This window comes from Eptatretus burgeri, chromosome 16 (genome assembly GCF_056783735.1).
Source record: "Eptatretus burgeri isolate ZD-2024b chromosome 16, Ebu_testis_v1, whole genome shotgun sequence".
Classification (NCBI taxonomy): domain Eukaryota; kingdom Metazoa; phylum Chordata; class Myxini; order Myxiniformes; family Myxinidae; genus Eptatretus; species Eptatretus burgeri.
Genome location: NC_140976.1, coordinates 17,185,160 through 17,212,350, shown reverse-complemented (window position 1 = coordinate 17,212,350; position 27,191 = coordinate 17,185,160). Strand labels below are relative to the sequence as shown.

General features: G+C 41.5%; 1 protein-coding gene across 1 annotated transcript in view; it reads left to right on the top strand.

Moving 5' to 3' along the window:
• LOC147010612 (glutamate receptor ionotropic, kainate 2-like) overlaps nucleotides 1-27,191 on the top strand; it is a 298,336-nt gene that overhangs the window by 117,961 nt on the left and 153,184 nt on the right. The window contains exons 5-7 of the mRNA XM_085860314.1: nucleotides 5,703-5,884; nucleotides 9,838-9,891; nucleotides 17,048-17,242. Coding sequence (XP_085716440.1) covers nucleotides 5,703-5,884; nucleotides 9,838-9,891; nucleotides 17,048-17,242 — 431 coding nt within the window. The remainder of the gene's footprint in view (nucleotides 1-5,702; nucleotides 5,885-9,837; nucleotides 9,892-17,047; nucleotides 17,243-27,191) is intronic.

Here is a 27,191-nt window from a genome sequence, read left to right as displayed (position 1 = left end):
TCTTTGGCCTACCTCTTCTCCTCCTGCCTGGCGGCTCCATCTTCAACATCCTTCTCCCGATATACTCCATTTCCCTCCTGTGCACATGTCCAAACCATCTCAATCTCGCCTCTCTCACTTTGTTTCCAAACCGTCCTACCTGCGCTGTCCCTCTAATACACTCATTTCTTATCCTATCCATCCTCGTCACTCCCAACGAGAATCGCAGCTTCTTTAACTCTGCCACCTCAAGCTCCGCTTCATGTCTTATTGTTAGCGCCACCGCCTCCAAACCATACAACATAGCTGGTCTCACTACCGTCTTGTATACTTTCCCCTTCACTCTTGCAGCTACCCTTCTGTCACAAATCACTCCTGCAACTCTTCTCCACCCACTCCATCCTGCCTGCACTCTCTTTTTCACTTCTCTCCCACACTCTCCGTTACTTTGGACAGTTGATCCCAAGTATTTAAACCAATCCACCTTCCCCACCTCAACTCCTTGCAACTGCACCATACCACCACCCTCCCTCTCATTTACGCACATGTACTCCGTCCTACTCCTACTGACTAACATTCCCCTTCTCTCCAGTGCGTACCTCCACCTCTCAAGGCTCGATTCAGCCTGCTCCCTACTCTCCCTACAGATCATGATGTCATCCGCGAACATCATGGTCCATGGAGACTCCAGTCTGATCTCGTCCGTCAACCTGTCCATCACCATTGCAAACAGGAAAGGGCTCAGAGTCGATCCTTGGTGCAATCCCACTTTAACCTTAAACCGGTCCGTCATTCCTACCGCACACCTCACCGCTGTCACACTGTCCTCATACATATCCTGCACGATCCTCACATACTTCTCCAACACTCCCGACTTCCTCATACAATACCACAACTCCTCTCTTGGCACCCTATCATAAGCTTTCTCTAAATCCACAAACACACAATGTAACTCTTTCTGGCCTTCCCTATACTTCTCCATCAACATTCTCAAAGCAAACATTGCATCAGTGGTGCTCTTTCCTGGCATAAACCCATATTGCTGCTCACAGATCATCACCTCTCCTCTCAACCGAGCTTCCACTACTCTTTCCCACAACTTCATGGTGTGGCTTAACAACTTTATCCCTCTGTAATTTCCACAGCTCTGCACATCACCCTTATTCTTGAAAATCGGAACCAGCACACTTAATCTCCACTCCTCTGGCATCCTCTCACTTTCCAAGACTTTATTAAACAATCTGGTTAACAACCCCACTGCCATCTCTCCTCAGCACTTCCATGCCTCCACTGGTATACCATCTGGGCCAACCGCCTTTCCACTTTTCATCTTCTTCATAGCAGTCCTCACTTCATCCTTGCTGATCCACCCCACTTCCAGATTCACTATCTCCACCTCTTCCAACCTTCTCTCTCTCTCATTTTCTTCATTCATCAGCTCCTCAAAGTACTCCATCCACCTTCTCAACACACTCTCCTCGCTCGTCAGCACATTCCCATTTGCGTCCTTTATCACCCTAACCTGCAGCACATCCTTCCCAGCTCGGTCCCTCTGTCTTGCCAATCGGTATAAATCCTTTTCCCCTTCTTTTGTATCCAACTTCTCATACAGCTCGTCATATGCCTTTTCCTTGGCCTTAGCCACCTCTCTTTTGCTTTTCGACGCCACTCCTTGTACTCCTGCCGACTTTCTTCATCTCTCTGACTATCCCACTTCTTTTTCGCCAACCCCTTCTTCCTTATACTTTCCTGTACTTCCTCATTCCACCACCAAGTCTCCTTATCTTCCTTCCTCTGTCCAGATGTCACACCAAGTACCTTCCTAGCTATCTCCCTCACAACTTCTGCTGTCGTTGCCCAATCATCCCACCCATCTTTACCACCATCCAACGCCTGTCTCACCTCCTCCCTAAATTTCACGCAACAGTCTTCCTCCTTCAGCTTCCACCATCTGGTCCTTGGTTCAGCCCTCACTCTCTTCCTCAACCTCACCTCTAAAGTCATCCTACAGACCACCAATCGATGCTGTCGAGCTCCACTCTCCCCTGCCACAACCTTACAGTCACTAATCTCTTTCAGGTTGCATCTCCTACTTAAGATGTAATCCACCTGTGTGCACTTTCCTCCACTCTTGTATGTCACCCTGTGTTCCTCCTTCTTCTTGAAATACGTATTTACCACTGCCATTTCCATTCTTTTTGCAAACTCTACCACCATTTGCCCTTCCACATTTCTCTTGTTGAGACCGTACCTCCCCATCACCTCCTCATCCTCTTTATTCCCTTCCCCAACATGTCCATTGAAATCTGCTCCAATCACCACTCTTTCATCCTTGGATACACTCTCCACCACTTCATCTAACTCACTCCAGAAATCTTCTTTATACTCCATCTCACACCCCATATGTGGGGCATATGCACTGATGACATTCATCATCACCCCTTCAATTTCCAACTTCACACTCATCACTCGGTCAGACACCCTCCTCAATATATTTATATACAAACCTGTCCGCACGCCAGGCAGGCCAGAATTTGTAACAATATATATATATATATATATATATATATATATATATATATATATATATATATATATATGTATATATATTTGAATATATTTATATACAAATATATATATACACACCATTTATATACAAATATATATACATACATATATATATATATATATATATATATATATATATATATATATATATATATATATATATTGTTACAAATTCTGGCCTGCCTGGCGTGCGATCGGCCACGTAACTCTAACCGTGACCGCGTCTTCCACCGGATGGACAATTCAGTCGTGACCCTCCTGGAACTACCGCCAGGAGCCAGTCACGGGTGAGGGTTTAACCTCACCACAACCCAGTCCACATTCTATCCACGTGAAATAGGGTGAATCGCCGAATGTCGATATACCTAAATACCCGCGCGGGTAACCTACCGAGGGGTTGCACCACGCCGCACGTCGGCTTAGGACACGAACCGCTTAAGCGGTTCGTTCCGTACTACAGGGATAACCGAGCGGTGTTATCGCCGACCTCGACGGTTCAGATTCTTCTTTACCGGGTGTTTGAAACCCTCTACTAATTTATTCCGCGATTCAAGATGGCACTTTCAAAAGGGAAAAAGACGACAAACGGGATACATTTCACACAAGGACATTTATTTAAAGCACATATTGCACACACAACACAAGCATGGAATCATGCACTTTACAAGCAAGAAATAGAAAACAAAAGCAATACGACTGACTATAGGATCTAGCTAGCAAGGATCAATTTACATGCACAGTTACTTAATCAATTTACATGCACAGTTTCTACTCGGCAGGACTCGGCACCACAGCATGCATACAAAAACGACAGGAAAACCCTCCCCATAGGCAGGGAGGTAGATGGGGTTCGTAAACCTTTATGGCACGGGACCTGGAAGACCGAACGGGTCCCGTGAGACCGATGGGTCTTACCCGCGTCCTTGTGGCGCGACGGTAGGCAGGTCGCGACGTCGACTCCCCACGGCCTTGCGTAGCCGTGCCTGACCTCGGGCCCCTGGCGTGGTCAGCGAGCTCTCTCCGGTGTTGCTGCTGGTGCTTCCACGACCCACGACCAAACAAGCAAAAGACTAAAGGGCAGAAGGGACTTCAGGACCAGAGAGAGAGAAGCCCAAAACGAAGAGTCCAAACGAAGAGGTCCAAACGAAAGGAGGGAGAAGAGAAGCCCAAGGGGTGACCAGCTCCATAAGACCAAGAACGAACGAGCCAGCATGAACCGAGAAGAGACCCCGAGCCTCGCGTCTGTTCACCTTTTGTAAAGCGGGGCTCCGCCCTTTGCCCCGCCCTGTTTCTGGCTCCACCTCCCTTCTGGAAGCTTCCCAAAAAGGGGCGTGCCTTCTCGCTCCCCCCTCCCCGTGCTGTGCGGGGGACGAGGAAAGTCAGTTTTGGCTCGGGGCCAGGGAATTATTCCCCCCAAATCAGGCCACTCCTTCACATGACCTTTGACCGCCGCTCGGATCGCACCTCCCCCACACCAAGCGCGGGGAAGAACAAGCGGGAGAATCAGGCGGGAAAAAAATCCCACAGGCTTCTCAAGTGCTTTTTGTTCTGCCATTCGGAAGTGGTTGTTGAGAGCGACATTGCTGGTGGCGGTTGTTTGTGTGGAGGTTTGTTGCAATGGTGGCTCAAAATAACGATAGAAAAGAAAAATGGCTATCTCAAAAAAATGGCTATCTCAAAAATGGCAGCCTGGTGAACACGAAGAATCCCCTTTAAACAACGGTGGGTACCTATCTGCACATAAACTTAGCGTCATAACTGATCTAAGGAACCTTTATGGTGTATTGTGAATTTCCACAGCCGTAACAATATATATATATATATATATATATATATATATATATATATATATATATATATATATATATATATATATATATATATATATATATATATATATCTTCTTCTTCTCCTTTCGGCTGCTCCCGTTAGGGGTCGCCACAGCGGATCATCCGATCCGCATAGTGATTTGGCACATGTTTTACGCCGGATGCCCTTCCTGACGCAACCCTGGTCGCCTCTTACGACACACAGGGATATGGTACACCTATTTAACCGGGGTATACACCGGCCCAGTACACTGGTACTCATTTCGCCGACCTCGGAAGGATGACAGGCTGAGTCAACCCCCTGGTGTATTAATTCAGTGGCCCAACGGGGCTTGAACTCAGGACCTTTTGGATCCCAAGCCGCTGCCCTAACCACTGCGCCAACACACCAGGCTTAAAATATATATATATATATATATATATATATATATATATATGGTTCATTTTATCCAGCAACATCTTCAGGAAGCACATCGTGAGGCAATATTAAATTCATATGATATTTAACTGTTTCTTTGCATAATATGTTGAAGTAACATTTTACAGTACAAGAATTTCCACGGGTACCTGCTAGTTATTTTATTTTCAATATTATTATTATTATTATTATTATTATTATTATTGCTGTCATTTTCCATTGTGAGATTTCATATTATTCTCGTCCAAAATGATATTTCGTTTTCTGATCTCACATACCGATATTGGAAGATAAGAAATTTTTTTTCGGATTTCAGAATGTCAAAAAATGCAAAAAATAGGAAATAATAATTATAGTAATAATAAAAATTTAAAAATATTGCCAACGTCAAAATGTAAATGTATTATTTCAAAATGAACACCTACATTGAAAATGATATTTCCCTGAAGACCAGAGCAAAGCCAATGATTTTACAATGAAAAGAAAGAAAGAAAAGCCTTGATATGTCTCCATCTGGAGAGTTGTGTTTGGAGATTTAGTGCACTACAACTGGTGTCACGTTTTAACAGCAGCATAAGATGAAGAAACACCAATGAGTGTTAAATATTTTGGCTTACTAATATTATCCAAAGTTATAATCATCAAAAGGAAAATACAGAAAATAGAACACTTTTTTCACTCGTGAAAAAGGATGGTTCATGTTTGTGAAAATATACAGCTCATGAGTACCTCCAGATCATACTTCATCATCAACAAAGTCAAAAGAATAATGTGCATTTTTTTTTTGTAGTTCTCTTTTTATTCATCTGTAGCCAAGAGACCAAAGTCACTGACTCCCTCAGCTTTTGCTTCTCTATCCCCCTCAAACCCCTGCCTGCACAATTCCCAATGCCACATTGCTCCTGCAGGCCTCATTAGACTGCAAGAACTCATCAAAGCTCCATCACGTTACAACATCAAGCTGAAAATCCGGCAGCTGCCTGTGGGCACAAAGGATGCCAAGCCGCTCCTTCGTGAGATGAAACGGGGGAAGGAGTTCTTCGTAATCTTCGACTGCGGCTACATTGCCGCTGCAGACATCCTCAAGCAGGTCTGATAGTAATTGAGACTTGTTTCATTTTGTTTTCAATTTACTTGCGATGGCAAATAGAGCTATCATGACAATGTTACTTCGACTTGCGCCCTATTACCACAGTAATTCTTTCGCTGCGCTTTTTGAAGATTTGAAGGAATGCACTGCAGACATTTAATACATTGCAGTCTCCTTCTCCCTATTTTCTCTTTTCACCTGTAACCCTCTATCTCTAAATTGTGTTCTGCAATTGCATGCTGACTAATGATTGCCTTTTTTTTTAAATGCTGCACAAGTCAAGATGCCTTCCAGAGCACCTCCATTCGTCTAATGCCATGACTTGCACAGGCTATGTCCAAAAGGAACAGTGTAATGCACTCGTAATTGGGCATTTCATTTATTATGAAAGATAGATGATGACCAAACTAGAACAGCACTCGGTAGAGCGCATACCTCTTCCAGGCTGAACAGTTTACATTTTGTATCCCACTTGTAGGTTGGATCTGGATCCTGACCTGAACCAAAATCGAATCAGCTTGTTCTTGTCACCTCACCGACTCTTCCACCTAGTTTTGTCGGAATCCATTCTTAACCTTTTGAGATATTGTGCTATATATCGGTTTTAGCTCTATCACTCAATGCTGAAGAATCAGTTTAAAATTTTTAGTAGCTGGATCCGGATTTTCACCAAAAATTTAAACATTTCATCCTTGTCACACACACACAACCTCTCCACCAAATTTTGTCTGAATCCGTCCACTACTTTTTGAGATATCTTGTTCACAGACAGACAGACAAACAGACAGAGGTGAAAACATAACCTTCATCCACCTTCGGTGGCGAGGTAATACATTTCTTTTACGGTGGCACCTTCGGTGGCATTTCTTAAACAAGGTTACCAGCTGCTAAATGGTTGGAATGCAGCAGACTCAGTGTAATGACGTTTTCAGAGAGGTTTTGATAAGATGTCACAAAGGAGGGATACTAGTTAAGGTAAGAGCCTGCCTTTTATGGACATCACTGACTTATCCAAGCAAGAGTAGTATCCCTGTGGGGATAAGGTGTGTAAGTGCTGTAAAATGGTAATTAGGTTAGGGTGATGGGGGTGGGGTGTGGGTGGGTGGTGGTGTCGATGGCGTGTGGTATGTGACACAGGGCATGTTGGGCTGGTTGGCTGTCTCCTGTGTCTATTTCTAATTGTATATTACGTGAATATGAAAATGAATATATTTAGATGTTATTATAAAAGTTGAATTGAATTAAGACGTCAATTGAACGACGTGAATTTCGATGTGGCATCTTATCAAAACCTCTCTGAAAATATCAGTGAACCAACCAAGCCTGCTGCATTCCAGCCATCTACCCAGCTCCTTACCTTCTTTAAAGAACAAATCATCAAGTTATTACCTTGCGTACGAAGTGAAAAGCAGGGTAAAGCAATTGGTTCCCTTTGTTGGTCTGTCGTTCTGTCTGCAGATGTCAGTCTATGATCGAGGAACTACTTAATTTCAATTGAATTTTATATTTTGAACATTGTAGAACACGAATATTTTTGCTCTGAATTTGGAAATTTGTATGTAATTTCATCCCGAGTGCACATCAGAGGAGTAGGGTAAATGGTTAAGTGTGTCTGCCTGCCTGACGGTCAAACAAAATTGAAAATCATTCCAAACAGGAAACTCAACTGTTTTGGGGACATCATAAAGCACACAAACACCAGGCAGGAATAATTAATTTAATGTGTTGAATAAGGTGGTGTGAAAGACGGTGCGTCAATAGTGGTAAATTTCTGAAAAAATAATTTTTTTTTGTGTTTTTCTACAACCTTTAAAACCTTTATTTTATTTCAATTTAATTATACACTTGGACACTGTGGAATACAAATCACCTTCTTGACACCTCTGTTGATCTTCAGTTTAGCAGTCCTTAGACAAAATATTACGCCATTTGATGCCATCTTGACCAATCAAATGTACCGCTCACGCTCTCAGTGTTGCGGAATATCGAGATTCAGACAAAATGGCAGCTCGTAGGAAATATAAATTGTGCTCGAAAATGCAAAGAAAGAGTTGAAATGACCCTTCCCGTGTCCTTTTTCTCAAGACTGCGTGGGGGGTAAGGTGTTCTCTGATCTCTCATGTTTGGTCATGTCATATTTTTCATAATAAATGAAACGCACAATCTCGAGTGCATCGCACAGTTCCTTTTAGACATAGCCTTAGCCAGTCATGGCACAAGACGAGTTGGGAGGCCACGCACGGCCTAACTTTAGCTACCTCAAAAGCATCTTGACTTGCTCATAATTTAAAAAAACAAAACAAAGAAAAACAATGGCAATCAATAGGTAGCATGCAATTGTGGAATGCAGTTGGGAGATAGAGGGTGACAGGTGAAAAGAGAAAATGGGGGTAAGGAGACTCCTACGTGAATTTAGATGTGACAATTGATTCAGAGGTGAAGATTAAAATAAATAGCTCTCTCGTTAAAAAAGAACAAATTAACAAAGCTTGAAAAAATAAATTAATCTGTACTTTTTGGGCAGAAGCCTGAAGACTGCTTTTCAACATTTCACCTCAATACCTGCCTCGAGGCACATGACTGATGATTGATGAGGTTGTTCACACCGAATGGTTTTATTCCTTTGCACGTAGTTAATGTCAGTTAAACTTCCGGAGTACTTCCACACCTTGTTCTAGGTTTTGAACATTTTTTCCCCCAATGGATGGATACACAATAGACCACTGCAACCCAGATTGCATACATGAAGCAAAAACATGCTTAATGCTGTTTATTGGTGACCCTTCTGTATTGTTAACACTAATCAGCCTTGAAAACTTTTGCTAAAGTCGAAATTATGCTCAAAAGCCATCATTTAGTAAACAAATTGCTCATCCCTTCATTTGGGTGGTGTATAGGCAACAGACCGCTACTTCAGTCATTCCCATAATTAATCAAAAAAATAACCCAGGTTACATACATGAAGCAAAAACTTGTGTTCTGCTTATGCACATACATAATTAATCCATCCATTGGGACCATACTCTGTGCAGAGTATCGGTGCTGTCAAAGCAGTCTCCTTGGCTATTGGGCACAATACTGAACGGATCATCACTCCGACACAGGATACCAACATGCTGGCACTCATTTTGCCAACCTCAGAAGGATGATAGGCAGAGTCAACCGCATCTGGTATTAATTCAACAGGCGAGCAGGATTTGAACTCAGGATCCTGGGATCCCAAACCCACCACCCAAACCATTAAACCAACACCAGGCATACATGCATAATACATCATGGTTATGGAACTCAAATGATTCCAATTGCACTGGATAATGAGCTGACACCAGAGGCCTAAGGCCTGAGGCTTATGTGCCTTCACAAAATGGCAGACTATGATTTTTTATTTTTTCAGGTTATAATGGTGGGTTGAGTCTTGCCAGCTGTCCAACTAATGGGTACAGAGCGGACATACACACCCATATAAGCCACAGCTCCATTATAGTATGATGGAGTCATGCCACAGGCACAGATGGCAGAATTGTCTCTTTCTGCATCTTGTATCCTTGTTGTTTGTCCTTGCATGATTCTTGTAAAAATAAAATTCAAAATATTTGTCTCGCGCATTTTTCACGTAAACACAAACTTAGCGGCTTTTTCATCCTGTTCCACGTTGAAAGGCTTCTGCAGCATCTCCAGGAAGAAGGGTGGAAAGGATATGTGCTCAGTGTGAACACAATGACTGTAATATAAACAAAGTTGTGTGAGCTGACATTGGATTTGGCATGACAACCAAATGTTTCCAAATGATCTCCGTTGCCTGCCTATTCCGTTTGCCCTCTTATTTAGTTGACCAATATAATCGAATTTGAGACTTTGCTCACCATTCTTGCTTGCACAAGCTATCATGGATATGTGTTTGGTTTTTGTCTCACCGAAATAAGGCCCTGTAATGCCTTTTGCTTCCTTTACAGGTGCTGTCTATGGGGATGATGACTGAATATTATCATTACATATTCACCACGCTGGTAAGACATATTCCGCACCTTGATATGTTTTTCATTTTGTCCTGTTCATGTTGAGTCCTCATTCTTTGTTCAAGCTAAGAAAGGAATCATGTTCTTGCACAAATTATCATTGCTTATTTTTACTGCATCAAATCTCTCCCTCTCCCCCAACCTTGCATTCATTTAATACATGGTTGGAACCTACGTATTACATTTGCAAAAATGGTGAAACTTTAGCCTCAACTTCCTCCAAATGATGCATGTATTCCCCTTTCATCCTTTTAAAGATTATGATTTTCAAACAAAGTTCACAGCTATTGTTTTTACCTCCACCACCAAAGGTGGACAGAGGTTGTGTTTTCAACCCTGTCGATTAATCCGTCTGTCTGTAAGCAGGATATCTCAAAAAATTATTGACAGATTCAGAAGAATATTTGGTGGGCATGTTGGGAATGTGACACGGATGAATTGATTCGATCTTGGTGAAGATCCGGATCCAGATCTGGATAGTAGAATTTTAAAGTGATTCTTCACCATTTAGAGATCGGGCTAAACTTATACATAGCACGATATCTCAAAAAGTTGTGGACGGATTCGGATGAAAGCTGGTGGACAGGTTGGGCGTGTGACAATAACGAGCCGTTTACATTTTGGAGGTCCAGATGCAGATCCACTCTATCATTGGGATACAATATGTAAACTGTTCAGCCTGGCGGAGGTATGCTCTCTACCAAGTGCTGTTTTCGTTGTTGTTGTTGTTATTATTATTATTATTATTATTATTATTATTATTATGTACCTAGTGCTGTTCTAGTAGGGAACAAAAGCTTTCTCCTTTCGTCTCCCAACCTCATTTACTTCCTCTCCACTCTTTTTAAACCTCCCCTTCCCTGTATGCTCCTCTTCCCTTTCTCAATCAAGCCTCCCATTATTCGATTATCCCCATCTATATTTAGATGACCGAGGATTGCTTCAACCCATAACCTTTAATTCCACAGTTTAATTCATATGATAATCGGGATAATTCAAAACTTTTGAATGCTCAATATTGCCAGCGAATCTCAATTGCCCCGGATCTCAAACATCATTCCTTGTTATCGAGTTAAAAAAATATATATATATATATATATATATTTAAACTGTCGATTTGTTTTCCTTTTGAAATACAAGATAACAGGTAAATTCGATGAGGTTTGAGGTATGAAGACTGTATACTATAATTAGATTCTACTGCAGTCATTTTTCCTTGTGCAGCACCTGATCAATACGCACTTTCTGTCGCATCATTAAAAAATGGTATTTTCCCCATCAATGAAGAAAAATAAATATTTTCCAGCATTTTATTTTATTCCTTCAAAGCCCAGTCCCAAGTGTTTGGCAAATCTCATTTATTGTTGCATACACCTCATGCAGTCTTCCATCTTGTTTCCTTTGGACTCCGGCTGCAGGTTCGTCTCCAGCGGAGATCTAGCTGATCATAAGAACGCCCACGCTAGACCCACACTAAACTGTCATGCACTGCAGGCTGTAGAATTACTGCTGCGATTATTATGCATTGGGCAGCACAAAAAAAAAAAAAAACAGCCAAAGGACTCTCGAGACGTGTTGTGCGAAGATTCCGTTAAGATGTTTTTTGTTAAGGTAATGATCACAAGTGTTTACATCATTGTCGTCGTCGTCGTTTTTGGCGAATCCATTGATAACGTAGTTTTATGTAGTGCGTGCATGTGCGTGTGCGTGTGAGCGACTCTTGTGCTCTCACAGGGAGAAAAAATATGATGACTTGAGGTTGTGCTTCACAACAAAGAGCAACATCATGCCCAGATCCAAACCACTTCAATTATTTTTCGACGTCAAGTCAGATTTAGGTGTAATCTCACTAAGTAAAATAGATAAAGAGTCCTGGCCTCAGCCCCTATATACTGTATATAAAGCAAATGGCAATGCAGTGTATCTTGTATATTTCTAGTGAAACAGAAACACATGCTTTTGTACCTTGTTTGACGAAGAAGAGGAATAAGAAAAAAATATATTTATAATTTAAAGTGCAAATCTGTCCGAGATCAGGCTGTGGCCCAAGGTAAACTGCACTGCCTTGGAGAAACAGAATATATCTAGGAAGTTTCCCCAACTTCCACCTCTCAAACAAACTGTAATCTTGCTGTTTCTGTTCATTGAGAACATAATGTGATGAATGAATCATATTGGATAAAGCATTTTAGTAAATTGATAAATAATTAGATGCGTATACTCTGCCTCGCTTCCTGCTGCTCACATTCCCATTTGATAATGCCCCTCAATGTCTCACTAATGTTTTTTTTTAACTTTTAAACTATCACATTTTTGATTGTCATCGTGCTTTATAAAAAGGAAATTATTGCGATAATCACTTTAACTTTCTCCATCACTGGCTCACACTTTTCATGCCGTAAAAACACGTATAGTAACGTATAGTATCCCCGGAAGGACCCATTAAGACCTGGCAAATGCATCAATCATCGTCTCCTGATTTTGGACTTCTGTGTGGATGAAACATCTGATCGAACGCATTGAGGATGTCTGTCATTTTTCATTATTTCTCACTGTTAATGTTTTTACTTCCCCTTCCACAGTAGCAACAAGTTTTTCTGAAAAAGTAAAATTTATATGATGACCAGCGCTGAGGTTTAAGTTCAGAGTTTAATTACCTCCACCGCCAATGGTGGATAGACGTTATGTTTTCATCCCTGTCTGTCTGTTTGTTTTTTTGTGATCACGATATCTCAAAAAGTTATGGACGGATTCGAATGAAATTTGATGGACAGGTTGTGTGTGTGTGACACAAATTGATTATATTTTGGTGAAGGTCCGGATCCGGATATGAGAATTTTTTTCATTTTTAAAGTGAGTCTTCACCATTGAGAGGTTGTTACAAAAGCGATGCATTGCGTGATATCATCAAACATATTGGACGGATTATGACAAAACTTGGTGGATGAGTTGGTTAGGTGACAAGAACAAGCATGTTTAGATTTTGGTTCAAGTCCAGATCCAGATCCGTCCATCAGTGAGAGACAAAATGTAAACTGTTCAGCCTGGTGGAGGAATGTACTCTACCAAGTGGTGTTCTGGTTTACACTATATGATCAAAACTATTGGGACAGCTCATCCAAACTTGAAATTCACCTTTCAAACCTCAATGAACAGCAGCAGACATTAGGCCTGCCAATTAAACTGTTGATTTAATGTTGAAAATCGGACAAGCATACCAAATTATTGGTGTACTGGGCCATAAATATACCTTAAATTGTGAACTGGTGCAATGATGTCTTATACAATTTGGTACAAGGTGTTATTCCACTCACCCATTGAGACCATAATCTGTGCAGAGCATTGGTGCTGCTTAAGCCGTCTCCTTGGCTATTGGGCACAATCTTGGAGGGGTCACCACTCAGATACAGGATACCAGCATGCTGGCACTCATTTTGCCGACCTTAGAAGGATGACAGGAAGAGTCAACCCCACCTGGTATTCATTCAACAGCCAAATGGGATTTGAACTCAGGATCCTCGGATCCCAAACCCACCACCCTAACCATTAAGTCAACACCAGGCATAGAAAGTTTTATTAACGTGAACCAAGTTGTACTTTGTCACAGATGGACCACGACCCCATTGCAACTGGAATGAATGATGTAGGTTTATAATCCCATCCTTACTGTCCCAGTACTTTTGATAATAGTGTAGAGACGCCATAAGAACACTTGAATCGACTTCTCGCATTCATGGCATCCAAATTTTTTTTGCTGTTGCTCGAGCACCACATGTTCATTCCATTACATGCACTTTGCATTTTTCCTCGTTTGTCTGCAAACGTAAGCATTTGTTTTTGGCAAATGCTTTCAAATCCACAAATCAATTTTCTCAATGCACTTAATTTCCATATGATCTCCGTTGCCTTATGAAACAGCAAAGAACAAGTTCTTTGTTTGGAATCTTAATTCCCAGAATGCATTTCGTGATGGGTGGGGATGGAAGGGAATGTCGGTGGAGGGGGGTGGGGGAGGTAATAGAGGTGGTTGGGGTGTGGGAGCATCATGATTGCAGGACTCCAGTTTTATTTTTCAGATAATACACTTACAGTAAGCGCACAGTTTCCAGCAGCCTCGGTACTTAGTAAAACTCAATGGTTTTTGTCAATGTTGCATCATCTTCTTTCGGATGCAGAATGCAGCGCAAGGCTGAGAGGTAGCGTCATTGGCTGAGGGCACGGCTGTGCCCGCTGATGCAGCGCCCTCTGTAGGTTACGGCAGAAATTTGTTATTTATTCAAGTTCCGGCGATAGCTCACCTTCTCTTCACGAAGGACACCGTGGGATCTTTTAATGTTGACCAACTAATTCCGGCAGATGGGGGTAGTCAGGTCAGTTCACAGCTTGAATCATGTTCTTTATTCGAGAAGATGCTGTGCTCCCACCGGATATGACACCTTCATGGCTTCAAGCAACCGACACCCAAGCAACACCCCTATGGCCACGACGCAATATGTCCTTCCGAGACACGACAAACGCATTGAATCCCGCTACCTGTGAAACACCAGAATGACGGTTTATAATTGGATTGAGATTCGAACCCAGGCTAGACAACTTGGAGGCGAGTTTGCATAACTTTCAGCCATCCTGGCAGCCAAGAGTTACTTAAATCATCGAAGAGCACATTTGAATTTCTCAGTTGAGCAATGGAAAAGTAACGTCAGAAGTGTCGGCGAAATAGTCATTAGACGTACCGACTGACTCCTTGCTGCCTTTCACCGCGTGGTAGATTGAGATCTTCATTCCAATTCACGAGACTGTGCATTAAATAAACAATGAAGAGCCTTACCGGGTTATGTGGATCATAGTTCTGAGAATTACCGATCGATGTTGTATTAGATCTGTGTGTGGACTGTCCCTCAGTCCAATAGCCTCTCCTGTCCCTTCAACAACGAGCGACATGAAAAAGGGCAAAATTGATCCTCTCAACTACAAGATGGCTCGTCACATTCCTTCACATTTTAAAGGACGAGTCAGGAAATTAGCGTGTGTGTGTGTGTGTGTGTGTGTGTGTGTGTGTGTGTGTGTGTGTGTGTGTGTGTGTGTGTGTGTGTGTGTGTGTGTGTGTGTGTGTGTGTGACTATGAGCCTTAAATCCTGTAAACATAAATGAAAAGGTCAAGAACATCACAGATGAAGTTGTCAAGTTATAGTATGTCAAACGCTTTTTTTATTTAATGTCCAGCAGATGGCCTTGCGGTTCATGTAAAGGTACATCGATGTCTGCTACACGTCATTGGCCTAAATGTCGAAATATATAAGCTCCGCACATGAAGGAATGTGTTCGTGTACCATCATCCAACTTGGAGGGACATTACCTGTTTGAGTGCTAATTTTTCCAGGATGTCAATCGAAAATATGGTACTCTTTTCAGGCAAACTGAATAAAGCATCTGTATTGTGTATCAGGCAATCCCAGAAACAAACACTGAAATAAGAACAACACAGATTGTTGAACAATGACGTACAGATGCGGGCCACGATCGTCACTAACAGCACTGAAACAGTTAAACCCCGGTGTCCTTTCTGGTAGCGTTTGCTAACGGATGTTAAATATCTCCTGGCATCGCTTGGAAAGAGGTGTACATTATGTGATGGAGCCCTTGCCAAATTCCTACCCCGACTAACGTTGGGATAGGCAATGGCAGCCCACCCAGTGTATTTTCTGTCTTCTCTCTGCTTCGGTAACGCCAATGCTCTGTGGAGAGCCTGGCCTTGAACAGTGCGGTGCACAGTTGCATCTTTTCATTCTTCTTTGCAAGTAGAAATTACAAGTCTTTGAGAAGTTATTATGAAACAAAATGTTTGGAGTAGCTTCGTTATCTAAAGGTTAGTAATTATAGCCACACTCGAGGTTCATCAAGGAGGGATAGAAAAACAATCTGCCCTTCGAGTCAGGGAGTGTAATTTATAAGCAATTAAATGTGAGAAAGTACTGAATGAAAGAAGATTTATAGATTGTCCTGCAGAAAGAGAGCTTGTAGAATTGGTGAGAGAGAGAGAGAGAGAGAGAGAGAGAGAGAGAGAGAGAGAGAGAGAGAGAGAGAGAGAGAGAGAGAGAGAGAGAGAGAGAGAGAGAGAGAGAGAGAGAGATTGTAGAATTGGTGAGAGAGAGAAATAGAGAGATTGTAGAATTGGTGAGAGAGAGAGAGAGAGAGAGAGAGAGAGAGAGAGAGAGAGAGAGAGAGAGAGAGAGAGAGAGAGAGAGAGAGAGAGAGAGAGAGAGAGAGAGAGAGAGAGAGAGAGAAAGAGAGATTGTAGAATTGGTGAGAGAGAGAAATAGAGAGATTGTACAATTGGTGAGAGAGAGAGAGAGAGAGAGAGAGAGAGAGAGAGAGAGAGAGAGAGAGAGAGAGAGAGAGAGAGAGAGAGAGAGAGAGAGAGAGAGAGAGAGACAGACACAGAGAGAGAGAGAGAGAGAGAGAGAGAGAGAGAGAGAGAGAGAGCTCGGGAGAGAGAGAGAGAGAGAGAGAGAGAGAAGAGAGAAGAGAGAGAGAGAGAGAGAGAGAGAGAGAGAGAGAGAGAGAGAGACAGACACAGAGAGAGAGAGAGAGAGAGAGAGAGAGAGAGAGAGAGAGAGAGAGAGAGAGAGAGAGAGAGAGAGAGAGACAGACACAGAGAGAGAGAGAGAGAGAGAGAGACAGACACAGAGAGAGAGAGAGAGAGAGAGAGAGAGAGAGAGAGAGAGAGAGAGAGAGAGAGAGAGAGAGAGGATGTGCGGAGCACACGTAATGTCTCAAAATGTGAAAAGCCATTTTCGTTAAGAACGCGAGAGAATATTCCTACTTGAGTGTTAAATTGATAAATCTGTTTTCTTAAGATAACGTTCTTGAGCTGAGCGAAAATATTCTGAACACTTCGGGTTTTTATTATACGATGTGTTCGCACAAATCAGGACAGGGAAAGATAGAGCAGTGATAGGCTAAAGGGATAAAATAGATGTCGACCCGAACTCGGCAATGACAATAGTTGCCTGTAAATGGATTGCAGTCTGCTTGCACTGAGCAATATCAAATGCTGATTGGAGGAAAGAATGTAGCAAAAAAAAATAATTCGTCGATCTTGAGTTGTCGGCCTCAATTGCGTGCTTCTCCTTTTCCTTCCCAACAGGACATGTTTGCTCTCAATCTGGAGCAGTACTACTACACGGGTGTGAACATGACTGGGTTCCGACTCCTTAATGAAGAAAGTGCTCACGTGGCTTCTGTCGTGGAAAAGTGGTCGATGGAAAAAACCACTAGCGGTCTGTGGAAGAAACAGCCTTCGACAAGGTCCGATTCTGGACTCCTGACTGACAAAATGACGGTTAGTATTTTCGCTCATCCGGTGCTGGAGTAACCACTCCTTTTCCCACCTCGGTGGTTTCTCACCCATTAAAATTTAATTTTTGAAGGACATATTATTTTCCTATCGTGAGCTAGAACCTTTTAAAAACGTTTTTCCTGACAAAATCAAGTGGTACTAATAAAGTGTGTTATAGTTCTACTTGCTTCGGTGTTCAGGATTAAAACTGGAACTGCAATCCATTCGACGAATTGCGGCCTCGTTGTATCGGACGTCACTGGGCCAGCCTATCATTTTCCTCCAATCGGGAGTGGGCTTGCACCGCTTGCTATGATTATCTTGAATGCTCAATTGGAGGAAATTGCTCAGTTCTCTCAATCCACTTGATCGGGTCTGTGTAGTGGAAATGCCCCTACACATAACCTGTTCTGGTGGTTTGTCTATATTGCATGACCACCGTGTCTTTTATTTGGAACATTAAGGCTAATGGAAGAGCAGGTTGACGGCGAGTTTGCACTGATATTGTGACACGAATGAACTAACATGAACAAGGACAAATGTGTCCAAGAGCCGCGTTCTAAAGGTTTTGTCTTCACCAGAAGAACAAGAAAAAGAACAAGAACAAAAAAACAAAACAACAACTTCCGATATTTCGGCACGTGCCTTGACGGAACCAATAGCGAGATCCGTCCTGGACGATCGTCGTTCATGATGAGAAAATAGTGTATTTACGAAATTACAATACATAAAATGGAATAATCTTTAAATAGTAACGTGAACTTTTCGAAACTTTAAAGCAAATGTCCGAATATAGTTAAAAGTTCATGATAGACGCTCTCAAAAGGCACCGTCTATGTGAGGATGTGTACAGGTGTTTAGTATTTAAGGAGATCCGGATCGTGTATATAAAAGAGCCGAGTCCTAAAGGTTTTGTCTTCACCAGAAAAAGAAGAACAACAACGCCGAGCTCTCTTAGAGCAAGCGAGACGCGACTAAAAAAAAAAATAATAAAATAAAGAGAGAAAGAAGAAGGGGAGAAATGAAGAAACTTACAAGTAAGAGGGTTGCTCCAGGCAGGATCGATTAAGACAAAAACGATTGTGGGTAAGGATTGTAGATGACATGAAATAGTGGTGCACCATCTGCATGAAACTTTTGGGGTAAGAGTGGGATAAAACAGACTTAGGAAGGCAGTTCCACAAATGGGAGAAAAGAGTTGAGGTGTGCAGTCAGCCTAAATTTTTGAAGTTTAACCAGGTGGGTTTAAATGTGTGCATCCTGGAGTCACTGTGGATGGTTGGAGCCTCGAGAGCAGAGGGAGCTGGAGCGGAGGAGAGGCCACACCGACCTGTCCATGATGTGAGAACAACTGTCCTTTTGCTCTGACTTCATTGCGAGAGATACTAATAAATGTTGATCTTAGTTTCTGCAGAATCCAGGAGAGACGAATGTGATGCAAGGGTGCCAGCCCATAGGGGAGAGCAAAACTGCACTGAGCTTTCGAGAACAGAGGCCTTGTACAAGTAGGCTGCGAGTAGTTTTGATATTTTAAAGGAAAGATTTATCATGACGAAGGAGGTTGCTCGGTCTGTGTTTGGGAATTATTACAGTATTATATTATGGAGGGTTGCACTGCCATCTCATCTTGATATTGATTTGCATGAGGCGTCGTCAGTACATTGTTTCATCCGAATGCACTGAAAGTGACATCAAAATGTTCAGAACGTCATACAAGAACTTCCCTGCAAATGCCTAAACGGGGCTTTGGAAAAAAATAAAATAATAAAATGATTGTTTGTGCGGATGCTTAAAGGCTCATTTCTCAGAAACAGTTTCGAGACATCATATTGAGGAATGACAATCCATTTTCCACGTTAGAACACTTGATGTGCAAATTATGGAAATGAACAACCAGAAGTGAAGGCGGTGGGGGAGTACATAAGTTTCTTAAGATATGCACCTGTAATGTTTTGATAGTGTTGATTTACTGTTGCTTTGTATTTCCTTTTCCATGAAATGAGACAAATATTTCCCAAGACGTATGCATTTTTCTGGATTTTTGAAATTGTCGAGAAATCGGATCCTAATTGAAAATGTTATCAAACTCAAACAGGAATTCGATCCTGATTGCTCCCTTGAAAGCGATCCTTGATTCCTCATTGTGTATTTATCATGCTGTTAACGTTCGTTACACTCAAAACCTTCGTTTCGTTTTTGTTCATTTCCCAGATTAATCCCAAATGCCAAATCTTTATTTAAATCGGACATCCCTGCATCCTGAAAGCTCCCGTCTACCCCACCTGCACTCCTCTGGGAAAATATCTGCTGTTTATTAAAACCTGATAATGTGTTTGGCTAATGAGCACTGCAGCGGCAGACCTTTGCATTTCCCCGAGTAAACACCATTTTCATATTGCCATCCCCTATTATTTTTGTCAGCCATTCATACAACAGCTAACGGTGCCGCATTCTTGGCGCTACGCTCTATAATTCCAGGGGGGTAGGTTAATTCTCATTGAATCATTACCGCTGCCTGGTTTATATCCCGGTTCTTTCGCCACTGGATACGATTATAGCAACCAGGTCTTGAAATCCACAGCAAAGAAATGCTCAACAAATTAGAGGATTAGTTCTCGGTATTTTTGGACGGCAGAAAAAAAATTAATCAATTGGCAAGACTCTTATCATCCATGCCCCCATAATGATTACTATTGATTCGTTTACCTCGATTTGTTGGAATGGTTAATGTGCCAAATTGGTCCTGTGATTCCCACAGATAAGCCGACTTAATGTACCCTCCAAAGGGCAATGTGATCCAAGATTGGGCAACCCTTGCTGGTTCTCAACCAGAATACAATCTTTTAGTCAATTCAGTCGATAAATTGGACGCAGATGTGGACAACTGGAGGCCAGCAAGTTTACCGAGTTTCTCGGATCTTGAGCCCATTCACGATTCAAAATATTCCCTTTGGAGTGTTTCTTGGCTGAAAGAAATTAAAATCTATTTGTCTTACCCTGTAAGGGAATATTTGAGGTCATAAAAATCGCCAAATTTGTTGCTTGCAACACCTCCGAGCTGTGTATTCCTGTGTTTGATCCCTAGCGTAACCGTAGTTCACAAAGTGTGCAAGCAGAGGATGATACATCGTGGACCATGCTGTCATTAATAAGTTTATCGGTTTTAAAGTAAAACATAAACTTGTAAGGTTGGTATATATCTCATAGATATCAGATGCATAAATCACTAGATTGTTTAAAAGGAGGATGGAGGAGGTCAGGGCAAGGAGGGGTCAGCAACAATAAAATCAGGAACTTTACCAAAAGACATTGAATGCACAAATGTCTCAAAAACAAAACTCTTGCTGCTTTGAGGTCCACTGCATTCATTATTGTCTCCTTGTGAGGCAGCGAATTACTTTATCGTGACTGCTAATGCCAGTCGCCGCCAATGCCATTTATCTTGTTGAAGAAGCAGCTACGTGAGCCTCCAACCTGGCAACCGGAATTCATTGATGCTCGTCATAGTGCCAATTAGTGAGTTGCATCAATTTCTCACTGCACGAGCTGATAGAAAAAATAACTACCATCATCACCCGATTTCCATCCGGCGGCGTGTATCGTTTGTGAATGACAATGCAGCAATATTTGCTTTTATTCCGTCGAATGCAAGCTTGCACTTTAATGGCAACTGCATGCAACCCTTTGCATCTTGGGTGCCAATATATCTTTGAAATACATTTGACTGCATGCTGTCAGGGCACTCCCACTTAATGAAATCGATAGCAAACATTCCTCACAGGCTTTCATTGGGTCTTGCCGAGACGATAAATCCAGTCAAGTGCATCGGTAATCGGCCATCTTGAAATCTTTAATTCCGCCTTGGGATCCCCTGGTAAACATCCTCTCTTCTAATTACAATTTACATATGAATAATACGACTTGCCTGTGCATATCCCTCTGATGCTTTCTCGCAGCGTGCAAAGTTTGCCACCCATCTGTTGAATTCCACGATATCGTTACTCCATACCAAGAGGTTCTATCCATATGCGTTGCGCTTATTATTTTTTGCAAAACAGGCATAATGTGTGCTTTGAATCTGGTTCCTACCAGATTGTGTCCATAGTCCTACAAGTATAGGAATACTTCACCAGGTTTTTGGTGAACTTAAATTTTGATAGTTTGTGCGGGCCATCAGGTTGGCCTCTCTATTTCGTGAGAACTCCATGTTCATCTGCCTCGGGGCAGTTGGCTGAAAAACAAAGCTGCTTGGTTCTAAGCTCAATTCTTAAAGAGTCGAACAAAACTAAAACTGGTGCAATGTTAAGAAGGAAGAGTAGATTGCGTATCGGGGTGAAGGCATAGCACTCGATGAATAATTCATACGTAAGTACTGTAATTATTATTATGATGATGTTTGGTAGAGTATTCCAGGATTGTAAATCAGTGGCAACGAGAATGGTACTCGGTAGAGCGCATACCTCTGCCAGGCTGAAGTTTGTTTTGTTTTCCACTGATAAGCCGGATCTGCATCCGGATCTGAACCAGAATCTAATTGGCTTGTTCTTGTCACGCACCCAACTCATCCATCAAGTTTTGTCCGAATATGTCTACAAGTTTTTGAGATATAATGCTTTACATCGTTTTTTGCACATCTCTCAATGGTGAGGAATTTATCAAAAAAAATAATCAAATTCTCGAATCCAGTTCTTCACCAAAATCGAATCGATTTGTCCTTGTCGGACAGACAAACAGACAGACAAACAGGGATGAAAACATAACCTCCATCCACCTACAGTGGGGGAGGTAATAAGAGTATAATATCATAATTGTACATCCAATTTGGAATCTTTTTGCATTGTCTGGAGGATGACGGTGTTGGTGTCATGCATTACGAATATGATGCTATCCTTGCAAGTCTTCAACAGGAAAGGTAATCAGAATAGAATATTCCTTCAAAATGAACGAGTCAAAAGTTGCTCTAAGAAATGTTATTAAGACTGTATTATTCATTACTTGTGAAAATCGAAGATTTTTCATGTATATTGGTTGGTCTTGTACGTTGTTCTGTCTGTTTGTCTGTTGTGTAGTGGATCCAGTCGAAATTTTTTTTTTAATATCTTGAAATTTGTTCTACCCCTATTATCAGTTTTTCCATCGATATGTTTGTCTGTCTGTCTGTCTGTCTGTCCCTCTGTTCGGTCCAGTGCTTCGTTAATACAATGGCGATTTCGATGAAACTTGGCTGGTAGGTTCATGCCATGACCTAGTTGTGTGCAAATGAGAACCGTTGCTATGGACACTACCATTGCCGAGCAACGGGACTTTGAAATTTTTGAAAAATCATAAAAAATATATTTTTTCGAAAATCAAAAATCGGGCCATGAGCGACTGTGGGCAGTACATTCTGCCATATTGTCAAAAAATTTCAGCCGGATCCTATGAAAACTGTTGGAGAAGATAGACTTTGAATGAACCCTGGTCGAAAACAATAAAAAAACGAAGTTCGTTATATCTCAGAGACTATGAGTCAGACATACATGAAACTGGTATAGTAGGTTCATGGTATGTCTTAGTTATATGTGAGAAAGAACCGTTGCTATGGACCCCTCCGTTGCCTAGCAACGGCCGAAAAACCTCTAAATGTGGGGGTATTTTAACGAAAAAACAATCTGCAGTTATTAACCCTTGAAGCTAGAATCATGAATTTTCTTGTGCTTAATCCTCAGGTCATTCCCCATCGAACTGTCCCATCACGTCAGGTTCTATTGGGTAGGCGACTACTCATGTCCGCCTATCGGCTTGTCTGTCTGTCTGTCCGTTTGTATGTCAGCACCTACAAGTCACAATTTTAAACCAATCTTCACGTAACTTCACCACCTGGTAGAGTTCATCATAAGCAAGAAACCTCTTGCTTTTGAAGTTAAAAGGTCAAAAGGTTAATGTAGGCCAAAGGTCAACAACTCTGTCAAATTTCTAAAACCCTCAATTTTCATCCCGTTGATATGAAATTTGAAGAGAATTTGCACATCAGCTCAATGAATGCAACTAACAAGTATTTTGAGGTCAACATCGGCCAAAAGTTCAACATAGGCCAAAAAGTCAACATAGACCGGATGTCTAAAATTGTCAATTTTCATCCCTTTGACATGAAATTTGAAGAGAATTTGCACATCAGCTCAATGAATGCAACTATCAAGTATTTTGAGGTCAACATTGGCCAAAAGGTCAACATAGGCCAAAAAGTCAACATAGACCGGATTTCTAAAATTGTCAATTTTCATCCCGTTGACATGAAATTTGAAGAGAATTTGCACATCAGCTCAATGAATGCAACTAACAAGTATTTTGAGGTCAACATAGGCCAAAAAGTCAACATAGACCGGATTTCTAAAATTGTCAATTTTCATCCGATTGACTTGAAATTTGAAGAGAATTTGCAGATCAGGTCAATGAATGCAACGAACAAGTATTTTGAGGTCAACATCGGCCAAAAGGTCAACATAGGCCAAAAAGTCAACATAGACCGGATTTCTAAAATTGTCAATTTTCATCCGATTGACTTGAAATTTGAAGAGGATTTGCAAATTTGGTCACAGAATTCAACCTCCAACTATTTTTAAAGGAGAAATTTGTTTTACGGATTTTGCAAGTATCGTGATATGCACAACATCTTTCTTTGTTGTATTTGTTAATTGTATGTGTTAAAATATGCTAATGTTGAATAAAGTGGCCAGAATATCAATCAAGCAAAATTATTTGTCTCTGATGATGCACACCTTAATGAGTGCAATTGCAGCTGCACATATTGAGACCAGTGTGCTGAAGGTCCTTCACTTGGATTGTCCTTCTTTTACTGTCATTGGTTCGTCCAGTTTGCTCTTGGTCAGTGGTAAGATGCCCACGATGTTGCACTACAAGTTAACCAGGATCGATTACTGGCATATTCATGTCTGACGAAAACTGCGGAACTTCTTTTCTTGAGCTTGGCTTGGGCCTCTCACGTTAGATTAGCGCTGCTTAGCTCGTGTCAACCATTAAAGTGTGGACGGAAGGAAATGCCAAGAAACAAAATAAGCAGAGGGGAAAAGAGCAGAATAATTAATTTTATTATCTCCAAATAAATAAACCAACCTTGAACAACTATTTGATGGGACAAATTATTTTTCAAAGTTCACCCTAATAATACCCAACTGCCATCCAAAGATGGAGACACACATTCCATTGAACTGCAAACTCGTTGCCTAAATATAAATTGAGTTCAGGTGAGCAGGTCTTAAGCATTATATTTCTGGAGTGACAATGTTGCGGCCCATTCGCCGTTTGTCTGGATGGTAAGCCGTTTCTTCGTCTCGCATGAAGGGAGTTGAATTGTTTGGAAGTAGCCATTTGCAATCGGTGGATGTGGTGACTATAAATCAAACCGGTTATCACTTGATACGTTCGATTAAACATGCTCGGGAGAATTACACTATTTCTCTGTCGTGAGATCCATCGTTTTTCGGTTAATGGGGTTGAAAATTCACTTTTTGTTCATTATTTGATTTACGTCATCATGGAAAATTGACCACTTTTTTTTTTCTTTTCTTTTTTTGCAACCAGTTTTGTCTTGCATGTCGAACTCCAGCACAAGAGATCTAAAGGTTGTTCTTGGGTGAAAAACAGAATCCAAATTGCTTTCGATTAACATAAAATTCTTTAGTTTGTGCTGCACTAAACAAACAAATGAGCTAAATGCACGCATCAAGCAGTACCTGCACTCACGAGGCTAATTAGTCGAACAAATTGCTATTTTGCACCAGATTTGATTGAAAACTCGTGATAGCAATTATCCAGACAACGTGCTCTATTAACATGATTCATCATCTTATTGCTCGCTGGAATAGCATCGCCCATTTTCTTTTAATTTACCACCTCACTCGGCCCTCTGGGTGAATTGGCACAGTGAGCATGCAATCTCTAACTTTTCCACTCGATCTGATTCATCAGAATGCCACTGCAAGTCTGAGAAACTGTTTTGAACTCCTCGTCATCTGTTGAAATGCCAACAGGAATGCCTTGCGATCAAAGTAGTGTGTCTTGATCGTTTGTGTTGACTGTGCAAACTGCGGTTGTCGAGTTTGACTTGTACTGAGCTGACGCATATAATTGGTCAGATGGCTGGGTTATCTTTACCATGAGCATTAATGAAAGCCACAGTATCATCCTACCTGCAGGGAACTTGCAAACGACCCACGATAAGACCTCCTCGTGTTTGAAACATTTGCTCACAAGCTGAGGTTTCTGGGGTTTTGAAGTGTAATTGTCCAGAGCAGAATGCCAGGTGCTGTGCTCAAAATGTCGAGCATTACCCGAATGGGTGGCTGTTTTCTCATCTGGCACCCTGTGCGGTCACGGGAAGTGCAGACGTCGGGCATTTGTTTTGTTTATTTGTTTTGCTCTGATCGTGACTGTTGTGATGTTTAATGATCATTGTTTTAAGATTGTTCAAAAAGACAAGGGTTGTTCAAGGTTGACTTGAACTTCTTATCGTTTAGAAAAGTGGTCCCAACCTTTTGATCCCACGGGCCGCATTCACTACTCCCAAGGATGTTGGGAGCCAGAAAAAAATTGATGCATTTTATTGAGAAACTTGATACTGTCACACAACGTTTGTGTTGAGAAATCGATACAACGTTTGGGGTTTATTGGAGTATCGTTTTTTTAATTAATAAATTTTATATGTATTCCATCGATCGATTGTTCACGCACTGTAATTCTGAACAAATTTCCGTTCGGGGTGTAATTAATTTTAAATACTGCCGCAAGATGCCGGAAGGTAAGATCAAATCGATTTGATTCCTCCTGGCGGTAAGCGGCAGTGGCCGGCAGTGGCATTGTGTAAGGCTTTTCAGGTCACGGCGCCGGCCGGCAGTGGCATTGTGTAAACCCCTTTAAAATTGCTACATGGAAATGTGTTTTGATTGGAAAGTCCTTGCGGGCCGCAGTATAGGGCTCCACGGGCCGCATGTGGCCCATGGGCCGCAGGGTGGGGACCAATGGTTTAGAACTTGTAAGAATAAAAAAAAAACTGTTGCTGAAATTTTGAGCACTAATATTGTCTGACCTGAGCAAGTTGTCCAGGAAGTGGCCTCTATGCTGGTCAAAGCATTCTGGATAAATGAAGATGGTGGCCAAGAGTCACATGCTGTGGCACAGAGTGATATCATTAAGTTCCTTGTGAATAACATGAACGACAATGAAAACAACAACAAACATTTTACCACTATTTTTCCTTTTTTTCAGAGTTGGTCGAATGGTGGCATTCCTCCATACATATCTATCCAATTCATCAGTGTTGTGCAAACCCAAACATTACATATCTTTCATGACAGTTTCAATTCATTTGTCTTCAGGACGTCCTCTTGGCTTTCTTCCTGTCCACCACAAGCGTTATTGCTTTCTTAACAGCTTCATCTTCTGACCTTCGTTGCACATGACCATACCAACCAAGTATTCTCTTCCGATGTTCATTTCTCTTTTTTCGGAGTCGATACATTCGTTCATCGTATCATTTATCATTTCTGTTCTTTCCATTCTTTTTAAATGTTTGATCTGCAATACCAACATTTCACTTCCATACATCAATAACAGTCTGATACAGGCTTTATAAACTCTAACTTAAACAGATGATGGAATGTTTTTGTGCTTGATAATGTCACTTTGTTGTCTCCACTTATTCCACGCTGACTTTATTACCCCAAAAGCAGTGTTAAGCAATTGGTTTACTCTGTCTGTATATCTGTCTGCAAATGTCAGTTTATGATCGAGGAACAACTTAATTTCAATTGAATGTTATATTTTGAACGCAAATTGAAAAACAAACCTGCAGTTTAGTAGTATTTTGGCTCTAAATTTGTCCCAATCACACATGCACAGAGAGGAGTGAGATAAAAAAAACAACATTTATTCTGTCTGCCTGTCAAACAAATTA